We start from the raw sequence: 22,236 nt of genomic DNA, 5'->3' as shown, positions 1-22,236 counted from the left end.
ATAGATAGAGTGCTAATTAATAGAGAGGGAAAAGTTGATGTTCTGATGTAATTGGGACACTGACGAGTAGGAGTTCAGTCTTTTCTTTTTTGTTACTACAGACAAAAGTTATTTTCTATCCTTAGGGACGTCCAGAATCATCTCTAGGGACTAGCAAGGAAACTGGATGCCTGCCTAGAGGATAGATGGAAAGAGTCACCCAAGAGAAATCAGTTTCTGAGGCCAAGGCCATTAGGAATTCTGTAGTCCCAAATGACACCACTCAAAAATGCAGAAACCTTGATAGATTAACTTTAAAACTGGTCCAGTTGGCTGGAGCAGAGGAAAAACCAGAACTGCCTCAGGGATTTACCCAGGAAATGTAAGACTCCCATGGAAAACAGTTCCCACCACAGATAGGACAAAGTCAAATACTGTAAACCCAATGAGGAAACAGCCATAAATGAGTTAGGAGACATAATAGATGGCAGATTTCACAGCCCAAGAAATAGATTGTTCAAAGATATTAAAGATGAATGATAAAGCAAGAATAAAACAGCATAAGAAAGAAATAGATGGATTTTAAAAAGAGCCAAATAGAAATTCTAGAGGTGAAAATGTATAGCCACCGAAAGAAAATAGGAAACTATCATATTAAATGAAATATATTATTTATTTTTTTCTCTCCTTAATTCTCTTTGTTTATAATGAAATTTCATGTATTAAACTCCATTAGATTCAGAATTTGAAGGGAGATTTAAATTTAAGATTTTTAGATTGTCAATCCTCTGTGCACAGGAGAAACCCACTTGCACATTTCAAAGAGGAAATGAATTCAGCAGAAAGCTCTCTTTCCTTTGAATGGAAACATACACTCGTCTCAACAGTATGAACCTTGACAGAAGGCTATTTCATGATGAACCACATCTAAATCTAAATGACAGTATAGGTTTTGGGGGATTTATAATTTTTGTGCTTTCTAAGAAGTGGTGAAAATTTATAAAGTGTGTTTGGAGTGGTGATTCTCAGTATGTGGTCTGCAGATCCTTAGGAGTGGCTTCCAGGCCAGCTAGGCATGGGGAATCTATTTCAGTAGTAAAATTAAGACATCATTTGCCTTCTCCTCTGTGTTCTTTACATTGATGCTGCCCGAATAACAATGGTAAGATTTCTGGCACCTCACCAGGAATCAAAGCAATAGCAAGAAACTGTACCAGTAGTTGGTATAGTCCTCACTCGCACATGCTTGCAATTAAAAAAAAGCCAATTTTACTTAAGAATGTCCTTGGTGGAGCAGTAGAATTGGTTTCATTTATAAATCTCTATATATGTTTAATATCCTGCGGGCATATTAAATGAGAAATATACCTAGGCATGTCAGCTGCATGTCAAGCCGATGGTTATTTTGAGGAAGAACACATGTGATTGAACTGACAGCAGGACAAGCTTCTTTCTTTATGAAATACCATTTTTATTTGAAAAAAAAAACCAACTAATGAGCTGTGGTTGCTGTAGCTTGGGTATTTGGAATACATTTTATTGAAAATAAGCAAATTGACTGCCACTTCTAGAGAAAGACCTGATAGAATTTGTTGCCAGTCATAAAATTTGAACTTTGACCAAAAAGTCTGAATAACAGAAAGCTTGTATATGCTACCATGAACTTGAAAGTTTTCTAATGCTTAGAATTCTTTTCTGTGAATATTTTCTGATGGTAATACTAATAAACATGATTTTAAAAAAAATACTAGGTAATGAAAAGTTTCAATATCTAAGTGTAGTTTCTCACGGAGAAAATATTTTCCAAATGACTGGTTCATGATGTTACAAAATTACAGTTAACAAGATAGACAAATACTTTAATGTAAGAGTAGGAAAGGTTCATCAATATGTGGCATTACATCCTATATTGCAATAAACTTTCAAGAAACTGTCACTTGTCATGTGATAGTTGTCATTTTGATGCTGCTTTGGTGTAGCAGCAAAGAAGACCATTAAAACAGTTTTTTGAGACAGCTATTAAAATACTCTTGCCCTACCCAGTCAAGGCCTCGTCTTCTTCATATACTTCAACCTAAACAGTATTTTACGCAACACTGAATGTAGAAGTAGATGTGAAAGGCTTCTGTGAGTTAGATTGTTTCTTATTAAGCCAGGCATTAAAGAGAGCCGTGACATTCTTCTCCCTAATTTTTTTTTTGAAAATATAGTTTTGCATAACATGTATTATTTATATTAACATGTAATGGGTGTATTATGTTTCTTTTAAAGGAAGCTAAAATATTTTCAGTTTAATGTCTAATATGATAAATGTTGATAGAGCTCCTTGGGATTCTAATTTTTAGGGGTGTAGGGGGTGCTGAAATTAAGACAGAAGCTTGAGAACTATAGAGTATTATCACATGTGTAGGTCTCTTTAAGGATACAATGGTAGTTGACTGTACCATAAACTTAGTATAATAATATATCACTTTCCCCAATGGATTTTGAAGGGAGAAGGAACTTTTAGTATATAATTTTCTATAGAACTTTTTTCCTCCAAACTATGTCTCAGAGCAACAGCAGCCCTAGAAAATATTTGTCATTTATCTTCATTCTTTTCCCAGCTCTCTACGTGTCTTATGCCCTTGTATGGAGAATATGAGTAATCATTTTTTCCTTTAGGCAGGAAGAAAGAAATGAGAAACCAGAAATTACAAAACGGCCACAGAAGGGACTGTCATAATAGAACTTTAATTTGAAGATGTGATAGACATATGCAAATGATGTGCAAATAAATCAGAATCACTCTTTTTTTAAATCCGTGAACCTGGCCCTTGGGACAAAACCTGGAGAAACTTTGATGTTATTGCCTTTTTTGGAGCAGAGTTGTCATTTAGGGGAAGCCTACTGTCACGATGAATGAGTTTTTCTTACGTGAACTTTGCCCCCCACGAGCTTCTGTTTGGGTACTACTGAGAGTGTTGGACAGTCCCTTTTCCAAATGACGGTTAGCTTGACATTTCATGAGATTTCTAATAAAATTATGTGTCAAAGAAATTGAAAGGCGCATCCCCTAAGGTGACAAGTAGAGTGAGCTGCATGGATTTTATGAGAACAAACTGACCATTTTTATTGTGAATGTTAATAAGAAACAAATGGAATCAAAGTTATTCAAAGTGCATATCTACTTCTATGGCTGTCTCTCTCCTTCAAAATCTTATATATATTTTTAAAAAGTGTTCCTTCCTATCTTTTATATTTAATTGCCTAAATAAAGAAACATTTGAGCCTTTTAATTTTGTGTCAGAGCAAAACTTCTTTCCTTTGGCATTTTAGCCTGTTGGTGGTGAGTAATCTTCTCATGCTTTCCATCCATCAAGTGGAGTAACTAGAAATTTTCCATTGTGCGACTAAGCATCACCAGGTAGATTAAAACATGCTGGTATGTCTGCTAGTTCCTTCATTAAATTTTTGAATTAGCAAAATGTGAAACTTCACACCTTATTTCCCCTGAAATCAGAATTTGAGCTTCAGAAGAGGGAGAATGGACTTGGACTGGGCAGGACTGTCTTTTCCCAGGCCTCTCTAGTGGCCGGGCTGTGCTGAACGAGGTGCCTTGGAGAAGTGTCTAGGCTTCAGGGAGGAAGGACAAGTAGATAGGAAACTTTTTACCTGTATATACACTGACTCTAGGGTATGTTTGTTGTTATTTTCTTGCTTGTTTGTTTAGTTTTATTTTACGTAAAAAGCAGGTTAGTCTGGGCACCTATAATCCTAACATGTTGGGAGGCTGAAGCCTGAACAAGAGTGAGACCTTATCTCTACAAGAAAATAGAAAACTTAGCAACTGTGGTGGCAGACAGCTATAGCACTTGGGAGGCTGAGGTGGAAGAATCCCTTGAGCCCAGGAGTTGGAGGTTGCAGTGAGCTATGATGACACCACTACACTCTAACCTGCGTGACAGAGACCTTATCTTTTAACAAAACCCAAGCCAAATCAAAACAAAACAGAAACAGGTTAGATAATCCCAAGTAATATCTCAGAAAATATTCTACAAATAGGGCAACAACAAATAGTGGCTCAACGAGTAGGGCACTGGCCCCAGTCAAAAACTGCAAAAAAAAAAAAAAACAAACCTACAAATATTTAAACTGTTTTAATAGCTCAGCAAAATCTTGGAAGTTTAAAATTCAAAAATTCTAAAAAGTTGGGATGTTGATTATTAACTTTTAAAAAGTGAACTTAGTCTTCTCCATTCTTCTCCCCACCCCCTGCCAGCTCAACACACTGATAATGATGATAGCCAGCACTCATTATGTGGCATCTATTTGTCAAGCACTCCTATTTGATAAGCACACCCCGCTTTCACTTGAGTGTAAGCCCCCTGTGGGCAGGAGTGCCTGTTTATTGCCCTATCCCTGGCTCCTAGTTTTTCTTCCTGGCCTGTAGTTACTGCTCAACATATATTTTTGAACAAATAAAATAATAAAGATGTCATTTAATCCTTACAATAATGAGATTATCAGTATATTATTAGATCTTGAAAACATTCATTCATCTATTCTTTTACTTGCTTGTTTTCATTTGGAATACTTTTTAGTGTCTATTATGTCCCAGTCACTACACTATAAATAGATGCTGGGTTTCCATAGGGAGTAAGACAAATTAGCTGTAAATCAATATACAAGCAGTTATGTAGTGTAGTGATTACAAGAGGGTGGTTAAGACCAGGGGAGGTTAGGGCACGCACGAAGGGCACCTAATGGTTTTGGAGGTAGCTGAGAGTGGAGAAAGGATTTTTTTTTCCTTTCTTTTTTTTTTTTTTTGAGAAAGAGACTTAGGAAATAATATACAAATGCCACATGTATAACACTACATAATAACATTTACAATATATTCTCTATTTCAGTGCAGCAATAATAATCCCCACGCTACAGCTTCTTCAGGATTCAAAACTCTTTAAAAAGAAGGTGGTACAAGATAGCACAGAGCACCCCACCTCTCCAGGAGCTTATGTATGTATGAATTTAATGCCTTTCCTTAGAATACTTGTTATATAATAACTACTAGCCTGCTAGGAAATTGTTTCATTAATATTTGGATGAAGCAAAGAGGTCAAGTAGAAAAAACATTGAATTCAGAGTAAAAAGATCTGTTTTGAGGTCCTATTTATTAACCGTCACACCTTGGGCAAGTTCCTTAAATTTTCTTAAAAATGTAATCTCATTTGTGAACTGATGGGATTGGGTGTCACAGTCACTAAGGTCCCATCCACGTATGTCATCATAGCAATCTCAATATAATCTGTCTGGCAAATAAAGTTATTTCACAAGACACCCTTTTCACTCCACTTTTGAATTTGTTCCCTCAGCATTGCCAGTAAAACATCTGTGCTATTTCCTACTTTGGATTCCTCATAGTTAAATTCTTCCATTTAAGCTCCCAAATCTACTTGACAACTGGTGTCACAGATTCTGTGACAGGACTTTGATAAGATCAAGTAATTTAATGACAGAGGGTTGTTTAGAATTAACATAAAAATTTATCACATAGAACCCTTTATTATTATTTCAAACCCTACTAATAAAATTGCTAATATTTAGCACCATTTTAAATTAGTAAAACTAATTATCCTCTATAGAGATTCATTTCTTTCTATATTAAAAGCAATAAAAGTGTTAAAAAGCAATCTAATTCTAAGAATTGACTTAGAACAATCGTCAAACAGGGTTGACTTCACCTCCCAGGGGATATTTGGCAATATCAAGGAATATTTGCATTGTCACAGCTGGAAGAGGAGCTATTGGAATCTTCTAGGTAGAGGCCAGGGATGTTGTTATGGGACACCCCCCTACAACAATTATCTGACCCAAAATATCAGTCAATAGTGCTGCAATTGAGAAGCCCTGATTTAGATTAATGTAACTTGTGATGAACTGTCAGAGATTCACAGGAGTAAATTCCTAGCATAGGTAGGGGTTATGCTGAATGACTTTAAAGTTCCCAAGTTTCTGGGACTGCCTCCTAGAAAAAACTCCCTTGCTGGTCCTCCAGGTAGCTCTGGACCTTCACCACCCTTTGTAAAGTGTAATAATGAGGATGGTAGATCAATTAGAATCTAATTGGTGTTTGGAATGTGAATGGCAGACAGCAATGGAACACAGTGGATTAAGACTCTGGATTCTTACCTAGACTGGGTGTGGTGGCTCACACCTATAATCCTAACATGCTGGGAGGCAGGGGCAGATAGACTGCTTAAGCTCAGAAGTTTGAGACAAGCCTGAGCAAGATAGAGACCCCAGTCTCTACTAAAAATAGAAAAACTAGCTGGATGTTGTGGCGCACACCTGCAGTGTGCTTCTCGGAGGCTGGGCAAGAGGATTGCTTAAGCCCAAGAGTTTGAGGTTGCCATGAGCTATGACGCTGCAGCATTCTACCCAGGACTACTCAAAAACAAAAAAAGAAAAAAGAATCTGGACTGTAAATTCAGGAAGACAGAGGTTTGGATGCTACTTCTGCCAAAATATGATGGACCTTAAGCAAGACAGTTAATTTTTCTATGTCTCACTTCTCCCGACTATAAAATGGAAATGATAAGAACCCCCTTGGGCTTTTAGGAGGAGTGAATAAGATAATGTATATAAAGCAAGTGGTATGCCGCCTAACACTTCATAAGCACTAAATAAATATTAGTGAATATTATTTATTACTTTCAGTCCTTAAAATGATATTTACAAAAACTTTTGGTGACATGGAGATGGCTAATGATATGTAATTTGTAATGAAAAATTTAGACAGCTAGACTGTTTTTCCACATTGGGTATAGAGAGAAAAGAAAAGCTGAAAAACAGTATGCCAAAATGTTGATAGAGAATTTCAGAATTGTGGATGATTTATTTTTTTGTTTTGTATATTTTTAATATTTTATAGAATGTACAAAAATAATTTCTAAATTTAAAATTTTACTGCTGTGAAATGATACCAGATACTTTTCTTAACTTACATTTAATCTTCGCCTAGAACTTTGACATGACTAATCATTTTAATACTTTTCAGACAACTGAAAATAAAGACGATAATGAGTTTTTGGACCCTGTTTCCCTGAATGCCCGAGAATATTTCAACATTCATCTGTGGCTAAGGTGCCGCTTAGCGTTGGTGACTGCATTTGTTGCACAGGTCCGTGGCATTGGAATCGTGAAAGGTACAAAGGTCCTACTTTCTTTTTTGTGTGTGATTATTATTTTATTCATTATTTGGGGTTCATTGAGAGTACAAAGAATTAGGTTACACTGATTGCATTTGTTAGGTAAAGTCCCTCTTAGAATTGTGTACCAACCCCAAGAGGTGTGCCATATAATATAATCCGCCCCTCCTACCTCCCCTTTTCCCTCTGCTCCCTCATTTCCCTGCCCTTTGCCTTGAATTGATTTGAGTTTTTCTCTTATGAGGGTATGTATTGGATCATCTACTGGCTTCATATTAGAATTGAGTACATTGGATTCTTGTTTCTCCATCCTTGTGATACTTTACTAAGGAGAATGTGTTCCAACTTTATCCAGGTTAATACAAAAGATAAAAAGTCTCCATCTTTTCTTAGGGCTGAATAGTATTCCATGGTGTACATATACCACAGCTTGTTAATTCATTCCTGGGTTGGTGGGCATTTAGGTTGTTTCCACTCTAGGCATCTACCTAGAAGGAAAAAAAAATCATTTTATCATAAGGACATTTGCACTAGACTGTTTATCACAGCTCAATTTATAATCACCAAAATGTGCTATTTTCTTAATGTTTTCATAAAAATTAATTTTATATGGGTGAAGGATGCTTTATTGGGATATATTTTATTGTAATGTTAACATCTTGTCACCTTTTAGCTTGATCTGTTTTTAGATTAAAAATTTAGGTTATTAAGAATCATCATTTTTAATAGTCCTTTTTACCATTGAAAGTGGCATATGTGTTACCAGTATGTGCAGGACAGGCAAGGAGATTTAAAAATACTGATTCTCAGTCTTGTCTTCCTCTGAGACAGTGGCTGATTGTCAGAGAGAAGAGTGCAGATTCTGGAGCCCACTCACTTGGTTGCAAATGCTGCATCTACCACTTCCTGGCCCCAGCTCTGAGTCCCCTGTGCCTCAGTCACCTGCTGTGAAAATTCTACTTCACAGAATTACTGTCAGAATAAAATGGGTTAACTTTCTAGAGTTCTTAGGTCACAGACCAACACATACAAATGTTAGTTCTTACAGCGATTAGTAAATCTCTTGCATATCCTTTCTGTTTTACTTTTGCAGCACTGGAATATCATAAAGTACGTTCCCCCAAGTTGTAGCAAATTTCTTTTCTATGTTTCCTGGAGAGTCTGCTTGTTTTCTGTCTTAATATACTCTTGTTCTTTGATATTTCACAGTATTTCTGGGATGAATACTTGGGATATTGCACATACGAGATGGACATAAAGTTCAAAAATTTTTTAAATTAAAAAAAAATTGTGCAGGAGGCTGAGGCAAGAGAATTGCCTAAGCCCAGGAGTTGGAAGTTGCTGTGAGCTATGTGATGCCATGGCACTCTACCGAGGGTGATACAAAGAGACATTGTCTACAAAGAGACACTGTCTCTACCAAAAAAAAAAAAAAAGAAATTGTGCACAAACTTTATGGCCACACTTCCCTGTATATACTTTATCACTTTTTGGATCTATTATTCTTGAATGAATATTGTTTTTATTTTTTAATTTAATTTTTTATCAAAGCATAACTGTATACATTTATGGGGTGCAATGTGATGATTTGATATACAATGTGGATTGCTTAAATCAAACTGATTAACATAACCATCACCTCACTTACTTATTTTTTGTGGAAAGACATTTATATTTTACTCTTCATCGTTTTGAAGTGTACCCTTGCATTGTGCCCAGTAGGTGAGATCCCACCATTTTAAGCAACCACATTTGTTTATTTTAGAGAATGATATGACAGATTGTATGAGCCTCATCAATGAAGTATGTATGGAGGCAAAAAGTGCAGACAACCCGGAGCTACAGGCTGAATTATTGACGCAAGCCGTGGTCCTGGGCCTCCAAGAAAAGCATTTAAAGGCAGACATCATAAAAAACCTTCAGGTAGGAGGTTCACATTTACATTTAGGGGGAGGCATGCCAGTTAGAACACAAGGAGAAAATTTTAAATTTCAATAGATTCCAAATGCCTAACAATCAACATGACCAGCTCTTGTTTCAGAGAATTGGAGACAGTACTATCATAAGGAATAATTTTATTTTCATAGGAGATAATACATCTGCTTGAAGGAAATGAATTTATTTCTCCTCAATCTTCATTAACACTGGCAAGAAGTCTGGTTTTGCTGGATGACTTAACCAAAGCTGAGAAATTCAAGGAATCTTACTTTTTAAAAACAGAAAAATTGTGTTTTTTGACTCTGGCTCACAACATCCTTATTAAACAGGTGACAGGACACTTTGTGTCTGCAAGGTTTAAAAACTTACTTTTCTGTCTTTCTTCTTGCTCCAAACCACATTAACTAATTGCTCATTGCCATGTTTCTTTTATAGATGCTAAATTTTGGAGAAAAAGTTGAATTTCCTTTATCAAATACCGAATATGCAAATCCATTACAACCTTTGAATAATATCTATCTTCCTCATGTCATGTTATTGGCCAAAATAAAAATGAGAATTGGTAAGACTTTTAAACCTACATTGCACTAGAGAAATTGGTGACAAATTTTAAGTTGTTTTTAGGCAAGTTCTCATATGAAGGCATTTAAAAGATGCCATATTGATGAATACTCAGGCTCCGTTTTTTTAACAGATAGTTTTTGGTCACTTACTATGTGCCAAACTCTGTGTGATGAATGGATGGTCTTAATGTGCAGATAAAGCATGAAGTTGATCACAGTAATTATAACATATGTAACTACTACTTGCTTTGGACTATTATGGCATGTCGTCCAGTAAATTAATCATTTGGATTGCAGTTATACTCACAACATCTACTTTAAAATTGCTGTACCTTTCAGCAATTTACTGGGGGGAAAATCCTATAAACACCAAATAAAGCACATTTCTTAACTGAAATTGTTTTTGTGCTCTAAACTGTTATCTAACTTCTTTAAATTTGTGGCACAAACTGGTAAAGAAGGTTTTGGAGAGGAATTTGTAAAAATGCATTATGTCTTTTAGGTTATAACTAATGCTGTTAAGTGCTTCTATTTTTAAAATTGCTTAATTTAATGTCCATGAACAAAAACCAGCTGGCCTCACTCCTTTGTCAGGGGAGCAGGCTTCCCCCTGCCAAAGCTGCCCAGCCTTTGGGCCTTGCTCTGGCTCCTGGTCCTTTTATCTCTCTCAGGGAACTCTGTTCAGAAGGTGAGCTCAGCTCAGGAGAAGCTGGTGGATTAGGGAAGGAAAGGCAAAAAGCACACACCCGTGCTATTACCTGTCGAGACTTTTCTCCTCATCTGCCTTCTGCTCCCCCTTTCATTGTTATTACTGATCTTTGGTATTACGACTGCGATTATCATCAGATACAAATGTTATTACTTTACCTAAATCCCTTCCCCTCTAGACTGGTAAATTTCCTTACTTAATACAGTCAGGCTGCTTTAGTTGGCCTCTCAAATTCCTTCCAGTTTCTTAATCTCACTGGAGCTATTTTTCCGTATTTTTAGTCCATACTTTCTTATATTATCAGGACATTTGATTTCTACGGGAGCTTTAAGTACAGATTGTGTTGAATCATACGGATTGTGTTAAACCAAATGTATTCTCTGCTTTTCTAACTTACTAATCTTGAAGATGTGTCACCACTCAATGACAATACTGTTGCTGTGTTTTAGATTCACTTGAAGCTGAACAGCTTGCTTTTTGGTATATTATATTAAATACAGACTTAAAAAACAAAACCAAAAGCAGGTTTCCTGTCAAAACAACATCAGTTTCACGACATCTTTTTTCACACAGTTGATATTTACTAGAAAAAGGAACACTTCAATATTATAAAGCACAAAATCATCTGTGACTTGATGCTTTCTAGGCAGTTCTTCTTCATAGTATAGATCGAATCACAAGAAAAGATCCATTTAACATCTTTTTCTTTGCAAAAGGCTTTGATAGAAAAAGGCATTTTGAGATTATTTTCATAAAACTAAAATAAGCATCCTGATTATTTAAGATTGTTTTTCCCATTAATGAGTAAACCTTGCGCTTCCTTATTAGATGAAAAAGTGGATTCCTAATTGTATAATAGGAACAAATAAAGGTCATTTAAAGATTTTACATTTATTTAATTAACAGATGTTTGTCGAGGACCACTTATGTGCACTAATGATGAGAAGCGGGGATATTGTAGGGAGCCGGTCATCATCTGTGCCCTCAAAGGGCCTATTATCTAGTTAGGGAGAGAGAGAGGAGTCAAGAATTTTTGTAAAAATTCTAATTTTGACAAAAGTCTAGAAGACAATTTAAGTCTGATTATTATGTATTAGTACCAAGTATGTAGTACTATATCCTATAGTTTATATATCATATATATGCATATAGTATGTAATATATAGTACTAAGAATAGTATATACAGTACTGCTACTATGTATTCATATATACATACATATATCCCATGATGACTTGAAGATATTTTTGTCTTATGTTAATAATTTTGTCTTATATTACTAACAGTTTAGTATTATTTGAAACAAGTGAAATATATAAAAATGGGGGATGCATTAAAATATGAGATTTCATATAATTATATTAGTATATCTTGTCTTTCTCTTCTTGCCTAGGATCTAATCACAATTGGTAACTATTGAGGTTAAAAATGAAAACTCTGGAAAATGTGTTCTTACTCAATTCCCTCGAACAAGTCATTTAAATTCCCTGGGCTTCCATTTCCTCTTGTCTGAAATGTGGATCAGTACACATACATACCCCTGCCTGTGGGCACCAGATAGCAGAGTATATGATGTGTTTAGAAGGGCAGCTTGCTTGGTCTAAGAACCTTATAGGTGTCAGCTATTCTGGCTTTCCATGCCTGGCCTCCTCACTCTTTTGGGAGCCTCCTGGAACAAGGACTGGGCTTCTTCACTTCCATGTTCTCTGCCATGTCCTATCATCCTGCTTGGCCCAGAGTAAGGGCACAGTAACGTCTTCCTGGATGAGAAGATGGAGAGACAGAGAAAAATACTGGGAATTTATCCCTGATCATGCCATTCCTATAGCACATTCCTGAACTAAAAATTTGCAAAAACTTCTACGTCTTTAAAAAAATTATTTATAGTGTATAGCATCATGGAATAAAAAATTTCAAAGGGACCTTGTTATTTTCTAGTTCTGCTGCCTTGTTTTTTTTCAGAAGAAGACAGTCAAGGCCAGAAGTATGTAGTGACTTGTTCAAAGCCTCAAGTGACGTGGTAGCACTGATTTCAGGTCAGAATCTATGGCTTCAGCTAGAAACTCAGCATGTGTATTCTGCAATCTACATTGCCTTTCAGTTCATATTTTTTTATTGTGTGTGTTCAACTATTGTATCAATGTAGTATTTTCCCTAGTTGCTTTCTACTCTTTATGTTGACATTTTCTTCTTTATGATTCCCAAAGACAAGGCAATCATCAGCTGTCAGCCCAAAGAGCTGTGTTCTCTAGGAAAGTTTCCCTGACCTTTCGGGGATCTGGGCCAGGGCCCCTTTAACAGCTATCACAGTGCCCTGTGCTTTCCCTGTTGCAGAGTCAGCCATGTAGTATTTTGATTGCCTGTGTGGCTGTTGATAACCTCTTAAATGGCTGCACAGTATTATTGTTTAGGGTGGAGACTCTGGAGCCAGACTGGCTAGGTTCAAATGATGGCCCTGCTTTTTACTAGCATGTGACCTTGGGCAAGTTACTAAACCTCACTGGGCCCTGGGTGTGATTCCATCCTGCATGGCTGTCCTTCAAGGCAGCAGTTGTTCATCTCCATCTGCCTTCTCTCCCATCTAAATGGGAGACTGAACCCCCTGGACACGAGCCCCCTGAGGCCCCAGGACCATCTTTTTGGTTGTGAACCAAAGGCTGACAAAGGTCATTTTAAGTTGGATAATGATGAAAATGAGCACCTGTTGTCTTTAAGAATGGTCAGTTTAGAGGCTGGTATAGAGTATGAATTGCACACTGTTGAAGCAGAGACAGTGAATTATGAGGGTGGTGCAATTAAAGTAACACTGGCAGCTTTGAAAATGTCTGTACCACTGGCAGTTTCTCCTGGGGGGCCTTTGAAAAGACACCACCTGTTGAAGTGTGGTTCAGGGCTTGTACATATTAGTGGGAAGCATTTAGTAGCTATAGAGAAAGATAGGGAACCAGAAGATGAAGAGGAGGAGGATGTGAAACTCTTGATGATGTCTGGAAAGTGATTTTCCCCTGGCAGTGGTAGCAAGATTCCACAGAAAAAAATAAAACTTACTGCTGCTGAAGATGAAGGAAGGGGAGGAGGAAGAGGAAAAGAAGGAAGGACAGAAGTAGGAGAAGAAGATACTTTTGATGATGAGGTATCTAAAGAAAAGCTTCAGTGAAGAAATCCGTATGAGATACTCTAGCCCAAAAATGCACAAAAATCAAAACAGAATAGAAAGGATTCAAAACCATCAACACAAAGATTAAAATGTCAAGACTCCTTCAAAAGTCAGGAAAAAACTCCTAAAACATCCAGAGGGACCTAGTTCTGTAGATGACGTTAAGGCAAAAATGCAAACAAGTATAGAAAAGGATGGTTCTCTTCCCAAAGTGGACGCCAACTTCATCAATACTGTGAAGAATTGCTTCCAGAGGACTGACCAGGAGGCTATACAAAATTTCTGGCAATAGAGGAAGTCTCTTTAAGAAATTAGTTTAGGGTGGCACCTGTGGCTCAAGGAGTAGGGTGCTGGCCCCATATACTGGAGGTGGTGGGTTCAAACCTGACCCTGGCCAAAAACTGCAACAACAACAAAAAATTAGTTTAAACAGTTGGTTAAAATTTTCCATCTTACTTCACTTCTATAACAGTTGATATCTGGCTGTCCTTTTTATAATGCAGAGTGAGAACTTTCCCTACTGTGTTTGATACATGTTGTCCAGATTCGATTGCCAAGCATGTGTTGTCCGAAAATGCCTGTTTATTTTTTAAGAATGGAACTCCAGCCTTCCCTAAGAGTGTATGGAATGTTATGGGCATAGTAGTAGCAGGAGTCAGACATGGAAATGGTGCGGAGACAAAAAGATACATGTGAAATAAACTTAGTATTTTAATAATGTAAAAAGAAACCCATCTGTGGAGCCACTGCCTTGTCCTTTGTCAAATATGCATAATCATGGTCTCCGTTGTGAATGTGGATCATGTGTCATGTGAAGAATGCACGTTACGTACCTGAGACAGTGCTGGACATATAGAAAGCATTTACTAACTCTTAACTCTTATCATTCTCTTTTCTCATGTTCATATTGTGCTTACACACTCAGAAAATATTTGCTGAATAAATGTCTTTTTTCTTTGAGGCCACACAGATAAAGTCTAATGCCTCTTGCATATAATAGTCCTTCATTATGTTGAATGATGATGGGACCCTATATTCAGTGTAGAATGTGGCCCTTGTCCTTATGAGTTTGCTATCTAATTGGGATGACAAAAAAAATGCATAGTAAGCTAGTGCTCAACTGCTTAATAGAAAGAAAATTACTGCCTATTAATTTATGCAAATGTTATTGAAAACAACATAAAACTTCCAGATGTTTCTTTACTAATAATCTCATCTTAGGAACATTGAAGTTGTTTTGTAGAGCTTTGAGAAATTGTAGAACTGAAAGAGATTCGGAGACTATCCTTTGTTTTAAAAACAAGAAAACATGGGAAAATTAATAAGTTGGAATCAACCAGTGGTCACACAAGTACACAGAGGGCAGTAAAAGTCCCTGGGAAACAAGAGGAGGAGAGAAAGGGCAAAAACCCACCTGATGGGTATAATGAACACTACTTGCCACATTTATAAGCCTGACTCAAGTCCATGTATCAAAAACGTCTGTATCCCTTAATATTTTGAAATAAGAAAGATGAAGTTTCCAAAGGTTATTGTTATAGTTCACTGTTTCAAGTATTTCAACATTTCTTGGATGCTAAAAACAGTGCAGACCACCAGAGTTTTTAATAGATGTCATTACTCCAAGAGTGGTCTGGAACGTGGAGGCTTGTTATGAACACTACATTTTTTATTGTTCTCTCCCATCCAACTGTTGTTCTTTTAGGACATACCATGGCCAAGCAAATACATTATAGCTATCAAAAGAGGGACCCCCCAAAGTGGGTACCTGCTCTCCATCTGTTTGAAATGGCGCTGGTGCTCTGCAGGACAGCAGCAAGAGAGGAGAGTGAAGTGGAAGCGGAAGTCCTTTTTCAGAAAGGTAAGATGCCCTGGGGGTCAGAACTATGACAAAATTAGGAGCTGTTGTTTCCTATTAAGAATAGGCTTCTGAAAAATGTGGTTACTGACTAAAAGTTACAGATTTTACAAAGAGCTTGGCGATAACTAAACACACTAGTATCTCTGTCAAATTCAATTTTAGATAAAAGAACACTGCTGGTTTCAAGTTTACATCTAGAAAGGAAAAAAAAGTACTACTACTTCATTTCTTTTATAACTGCAATTGACCCTTCTCTTATACAAAGTTTCATGTTTAACCAAAAAAATTAAAAAAAATTAAAAAGTCAGTATCACCCACCTAGCTATAAATAATGTTACCTAAATAATGCATGGAAGATATTTTTTTCTACATTAGTTTATTAATTAGCTAAGCATTTTGGTTATTTTCTATAACTAAGAGATGCATATCACTGAAATCAAATAGCTATAGCATATGTGTGCTTACAATTTATATGCAATACCTATTTACATAATACCCTTATATAATTTTATTACAGCCATTTTAGCAGTGAGAAAAAGATGACGACGATCATTCTCATTTGCTGAGAATCTACATCACACTAGGCCCCACAGTCAGTGTTTTATACCCCTTATTGCTGATTCCTACAATAGCTCTTCAGGGAAGGCCTGAGCAATCCTGGTTGACAAATGAGGAGAATGAGGTGTAGTTTGGTTAAGTCACTTTCCCCAAATCAACAGCTACTAAAGGTTACTGCCCAGATGTGAATTCAACACCAGCTAGTTCTGTGCCCTTTCCACAAGCTGCATGGAAACTGAGATCCTTTTTACAGTGATTATAAGAATTCCTTTTCCTGCTGGTTTTGCTACCCAGGTTCTCTGCTAGGGCCGACAGTTGAAGGCTGTGGCTCAGCCTGAGGGCTGGACCACGTGCATCACCAGGGAGAACTTTCAAGCACTGGCTGATGGTTTAGCATTCCTGCCCACCTGAAGTTTGTAGAGTTTTAAAATTTAAGTTGTTTTAAATTTATTTTTAGTTGATACAAAAATTGTATATGTTTATGGGGTATAATGTGACATTATGATATATGTATACAGTGTGGAATGGTTAAGCCATACTAATCAACATATTGGTCACCTCACATATTATTACCTTTTTGTAGTGAGAATATTTGAAATTTATACTCTTAGCAATTTTCAGATATACAGTGCAAGATTATTATGGTTACCATGTTGTACAATAGATCTCCAGAATTTATTCTTCCTTAATAAAATTTTGTGTTTGTGTTCTTTGATCAACATCTCCCCATCCCTAACCCTCTCACTCTCCAGTTCCTGGTAACCAACATGCCACTTTCTGTCTACTCCTGGGAGTTTGACTTTTCTAGATTCTGTAAGTAGGTGATGTCATGCGGTATTTGTCTCTCTGTGTCTAGCTTATTTCAGCTAACATAATGTCTTCCAGGTTCATCTGCATTGTTGCAAACAACAAGATTTTCTTGCCTTTTAAGGTTGAATAATATCCCATCATACATATACCATTTTCTTTATCCATTCATTCTTTGAAGGGCACTTAAGTTGATGCTGTTGTGAATAGTGCTATAATAAACATGGGATTGTAGATGTTTTTCCTGATATCTGTAAAGTACACAGGGAAAAGAGGAAAATGGATGTAGAAAAAAGGAATGAGATGCAGGAGGAGGTGAAAGCATAAAGTAAGGAAATGGAGAGAAGAATAAGGTGATAAGACCAGTTGTGTTAGGAAAGACAAAGGAATCTTGACTCAGTGTGGTCAACTGGAGGAGACAGAGGAAGCCTAAGCTTCCCAGGGAAGGAAGCAGCTAATCTTTCCCCACTGGCTTACCTTCCTGCAAGAAAAAACAAACAAACAGATGAGGCAGACCAAAGGACAGTACATCAGATTTCCCAAATTTCTAGCATGAAATACTCGTCTTACATTCTAAATGACAGAAAAAGGGAAAGCCATTTTTGTATATCTTTTTCTTTTTCCAGGCAAAATAGAACGTCAAGTAATGATGGAAGAGATATCTCCAACTTCACAACTTGAGAGTTTATATGAAGCTATACAACTAAGCTTGAGACATGACCAAAACTCAGAGTAAAAAATATATCTTTTCATTGTTAAAGCTGTGTGGGTTTGGTTTGAGCCACACGTTCTGTAGTACATTGACCCTTCAAGGCTGGAAGGTGGGGAGGCCTCTCTGTGGGAGGGGTAGTCCCTGCAGTCCATTGCAAGCTCGTTGCTTTTGGCCCCAAGCCAAGTCCTCCCTCATAAGAATGGTAGATGACGGTCATTATTCCAGTGGTGTACTAAACTATGAATCATTTCTGGCCATATCTAGATTTACCGTCAGTTCCAGGATTGCTGGGGCCTCTTTTCTGGATGACTGACTTATAAACAAGAAGTTCTTCCCCTAGATGTGAAATTGTTTATAGAAGGGATTTGGGTGGATATTCACTTTGGTCCTCAGCATCAGAACTGGCCAACTTAATTCTGCATGAAACTCACCTCAATATTGAGATTAAGCCACCTTTGTTTCAACTGCACTGACCCCCAGCTGACAGGTTTGATGAGTACATTGACCTAATCCACACCCAATCATTGCTTTTTGCATTGCTTAACTATGTGTTTCTTTCGATTGTAATTAATGCAGGAGGGTAGAGAGAAAGGCCTGTTTTTTCAAGATAGGTTCCTCTACTCCAGATCTTCCCTTCTTTAGTGCCTTGTCTGCTGGAATAGTCTAGGATGGTGTAGATGTTGGGCTTCATAGCAGGCATGTCATGGATAATTGCCAACACAGCACAAGGTAGAATGGTTAGTGCTCTTCAAGAGCTTCCAGTTTTAGTTGTCTAGGGCTAAAAGTGCTATGAAAGGAGAGTATGAGTTTGGGACAGACTCTGGTTTTGCCAATTTTTACATTTCGTCAGCTCAGGAATTGTTGGCAAATGATACAAATGATTATGAGTGGTGAAGCTATTTTTACTAAAGTACAATGTTGTATCGTTTTAGATTGATAAGAAACTCCTACCTAGAAATGGCCCTATTATATTTTCATCTGATGAAGCCAAGCAGAAGAATGTCACCATCACCATTAGTGCTTAAGGTAATAGTCTATTTTATTAGAAATTATAAGTTAATTGCCTTTGAGCTTGCTGTTTTGGTAACAGTGTGCTATTGAAATAATGAGACTAAATTTCCTGCGTGACTTGGAGAAATTAATTCATTACTTTATGGTTATGTTTATATTTAGATGTTTCTTTGGGTATTTTATGTAGGGCTCTGTAAATAGTTTCAAATAGTCATTTTTGCCTGTCAAAATGCTATCTATGAAATGCAGGTGTATGTAAATACTCTGGGCAACAAGCCATTAGTATTGATCAGGATAATTGCAGAAAATGACATATTGATTAAATGGATGGACAAATAAAGTTTTGGGCACTGATGCAGCCTATAAACAGATCACTTTTTGATTTATTCATCACAAATCCGCTAAGCACCTACAACCCAGGCAGTCTTCTGGAGCAAGGTGTTAGAGCTGTGTTTAAGGCAAACTCGGACCCTGTTCTTGCCTCTCTGTGGAGGGCAACAGAAGATAAACCAGAGAAGAATAGAAGCCAGGGAATGAGGGAGAAGGAGGGAAATGAGGATGACTTTTAGGATTAGGAAATAATTTGGGTTTATGGGATTGTGAAAATACATAGTGGGAAGAGATGATATTCAAGGTGGGATTTGCTGGATGAAGAGGGAGTCCTGCAGGGGTTGTAGAGGGATGCTGTGATTCCAAACTAAGGTGCAGAAACATCTCTAATAGGGTTTGTCAAATTACAGATTCTGATTCAGCAAGTCGGGAATGGGGTCTGAGACTGGCTAATGAGCTCCCAGCTAATGCTGATTCTGTTGGTCCATGAACCACACACTTAAGTACCCAAGGTCAGACTAAGGGAGATCTTAAGAGGCAGGAATAATCACTGGGTTAGAGGTATCTGAGCCCAGTAATCTTACATTTTATTTTTAAAATTGTAGTAGGCTTTCCTATTTCATCTTTATTGAATTATCATTTGTCCCACCAAGAGATCTTTTCAGGAAATGTTGGTATCAAACCTTTAATTTTTCAGACAGCAAAAACAATTATAAAAAATAATTACAAACTAGAAAAAGTTACTTTTTGTGGTGTGATAAACATGTTTATTTCCAGTAATAGAAAAAAAAAAGTCTTTGTTTTCATAGCAGGTTGCAGCACAAATTAATAGGATGCTGGGATGGTAATGCATCACCTTTTTGGCCTTTACTAGAGAAGTGTTTATAATTAAGAGCATGAAGGAGGGCTCTGCACCTGTAGCTCAGCGGCTAGGGCACCAGCCACATATACCAGAGCTGGCAGGTTCCAATCCAGCCAGAGCCTGCCAAACAACAGTGACAACTACAACCAAAAAATAGCCAGGCATTGTGGCAGGCACCTATAGTCCCAGCTATGTGGGAGGCTGAGGCAAGAGAATCTCTTAAGCCCAAGAGTCTGAGCTGTGACACCATGGCACTCTACCCAGGGTGACATAGTGAGACTCTGTCTCAAACAAAAAAAAAGAAAAGTAAAGAAAAGAAAGGCATGAAGGAGTATAATTATATATGATCGTTCTATATATGATCATTACCTTCTGTGTGTCTTGATGCAGTATAAATATTTTAGCAACTCACAGACTTACTAGAAGTATAGAAAACAGCCAAAACAAATTTAAAAAAATTCAGCTATATTCAAACCATACTTGAAATATGTCCTAATAAATACCATGTATTATAAACCCTTAAAAGAAAGCAGTATTTTTCATTTTCAGGTAGTGTCCATGTAGCAGAGTGACCATGGCACTGGATGGGTTTGAATCCTAGCTTCATTGACATACGTGTGTCACTAAGAAAGTTTTGACACAGACTGTGTTATGGTCCGTTATTTCACTTCCAAGCAACACGGTTGACAGCTTCCTTTCTGATTCACCCGTGCAAGTTTAACTTGCTCGGCTTATTGGTGTTGCTAGGAGGGCTTCATTTGTTTCTGCCTGCATGGATTTTATATTTCTTGATTTTTATGCATCTCAAAACTTGTATAAAAACCTAGATACTAGCTAGCCATGTGACTCAGGCCTTTCTAAGCCTAGTTTCTTCATCTGAGAATTGAAGGTGATGATACTTACCCCTTTCAGTGACCAGGGGAATTGAACAAGATAATGGGCTTGTATATAATAAGTTCTTTGAAAATGGAACTATTATCTATCATTATCTAACTTCAGCTAAACATCTGTATTCTTTCTGAAACATTTTGTACATAGCAGATATTTAATAGTTATTTGTTAGTTAAACTGAATTGATTATTTCTTAAACATTTCTCTATTCATTCATTAATGAAACATTTATTGAGAACTTAATGTATGTCTAGAACTTTACTGTCTTTCCCTAAGGAGCACAGAGTCTAGGAAAGGAGACAAATAATTGTATTGCAGTGTGACAGGGACTATAATCATGATATGTCAAGGTGAAGAAGTGTTACAAAGTAGGGGCAAATTCTTCCTTGGGAATATGCTGGAGACTTCACAGATCAGATGAATTTTGAAGGATAAGTGGAGTTTTCCAAGTAGTTAAGTAGGAGAAAAGTAGTCCAAAGAGAGAGACCAGCATGCATACATTTCAAAAAGAACTATCAAGGCATGATTTTCAACCATGACTTCAATTCATGGATGTTTAGTAAATTTACAGAGGTGTGCAACTACTACCACCATCCAGTTTTAAAACATTTTTGTCCTTCCCCAAAAGGTCCCTTATGGCCATTTGTAGTCAATTCTATCCTCCCCACCCCGGTCTCATATAGCCGTCAAACTTTTCTCTGTCTGTATGTATTTGCTGTTTCAAGAAATTTTATATAAATGGAATCTTACATTTTGTAGTATTTTGTGCCTGCTTCTTTCACCTTGCATAATGTTTTTGAAATTCTTACATGTTGTAGCTTGTGATAGGAATTTGTCCCTTTTTATTGCCGAATAGTATTCCATTATATGAAGATACCACATGTTCTTTCTTTCTTTCTTTTTTTTTTAGACCGAGTTTCACTTTGTCATCCTTGGTAGAGTGCTGTGGCATCATAGCTTACAGCAACCTCCAACTCTTGGAGGCAGATCTCTCTAGGTATCTTCTTCCCCTACACTTAATCTAGGCTAGGCCCCACTTGCACCTTGTAACAATACTTACTGCTTTGGCGTCAGCATTATAAATTGCCTTTCCTTTTCTTTGGTATTTGTCTAGCCAAAGTCAAAGACAGTTTTGTTATTGTTTGTTTTACTCTGCAGTTTTGCTGGCAAAGAATTGGTCAAAATATGGGCATCAAAAAATTAGCACCAAGGGGTCTAATTCAACAGTTAGCTCTATCCAGATTATTTAAATCTTTAGAAAGATTATTAAAACTTATTTTAGTTATCTTTAAAAATATAAAACCAGATTATATGCTTCTGGTGTAGTTTCTTTCTGTTCACTTCTGTAACACTGACTTTCTTATGTTTAAAAACTAAATATGGGCTGGGTGTGGTGGCTTACACCTGTAATCCTAGCACTCTGGGAGGCTGAGGCAGGTAAATTGCTTGAGTTCAGGAGTTCGAGGCCAGCCTGAGCCAGAGGGAGACCCCATGTCTAAAAAAAGCCAGGTGTTGTGGTGGGTACCTATAGTCCCAGCTAATTGGGAGGCTGAGGCAAGAGAATCACTCAAGCCCAAGAGTTTGAGATTGCTGTGAGCTATGATGCCATGGCACTCTACCAAGGGCAAAAAAGTGAGACTCTGTCTCAAAAAATAAATAAATAAAATAA

The 22,236-nt window shown here is 37.1% G+C and overlaps 1 protein-coding gene across 1 annotated transcript in view; it reads left to right on the top strand.

Moving 5' to 3' along the window:
* CFAP54 (cilia and flagella associated protein 54) overlaps window positions 1–22,236 on the top strand; it is a 301,384-nt gene that overhangs the window by 197,376 nt on the left and 81,772 nt on the right. The window contains exons 51-58 of the mRNA XM_012814149.2: window positions 4,872–4,977; window positions 7,019–7,166; window positions 8,935–9,092; window positions 9,257–9,436; window positions 9,543–9,669; window positions 15,241–15,396; window positions 17,388–17,493; window positions 18,406–18,499. Coding sequence (XP_012669603.2) covers window positions 4,872–4,977; window positions 7,019–7,166; window positions 8,935–9,092; window positions 9,257–9,436; window positions 9,543–9,669; window positions 15,241–15,396; window positions 17,388–17,493; window positions 18,406–18,499 — 1,075 coding nt within the window. The remainder of the gene's footprint in view (window positions 1–4,871; window positions 4,978–7,018; window positions 7,167–8,934; window positions 9,093–9,256; window positions 9,437–9,542; window positions 9,670–15,240; window positions 15,397–17,387; window positions 17,494–18,405; window positions 18,500–22,236) is intronic.

The sequence above is a fragment of the Otolemur garnettii genome, unplaced genomic scaffold (assembly GCF_000181295.1).
Source record: "Otolemur garnettii isolate 467f Iridium unplaced genomic scaffold, OtoGar3 scaffold00007, whole genome shotgun sequence".
NCBI lineage: Eukaryota > Metazoa > Chordata > Mammalia > Primates > Galagidae > Otolemur > Otolemur garnettii.
The sequence above is the reverse complement of the archived record's forward strand: the minus strand, read 5'-3'. Positions and strand labels throughout refer to the sequence as shown.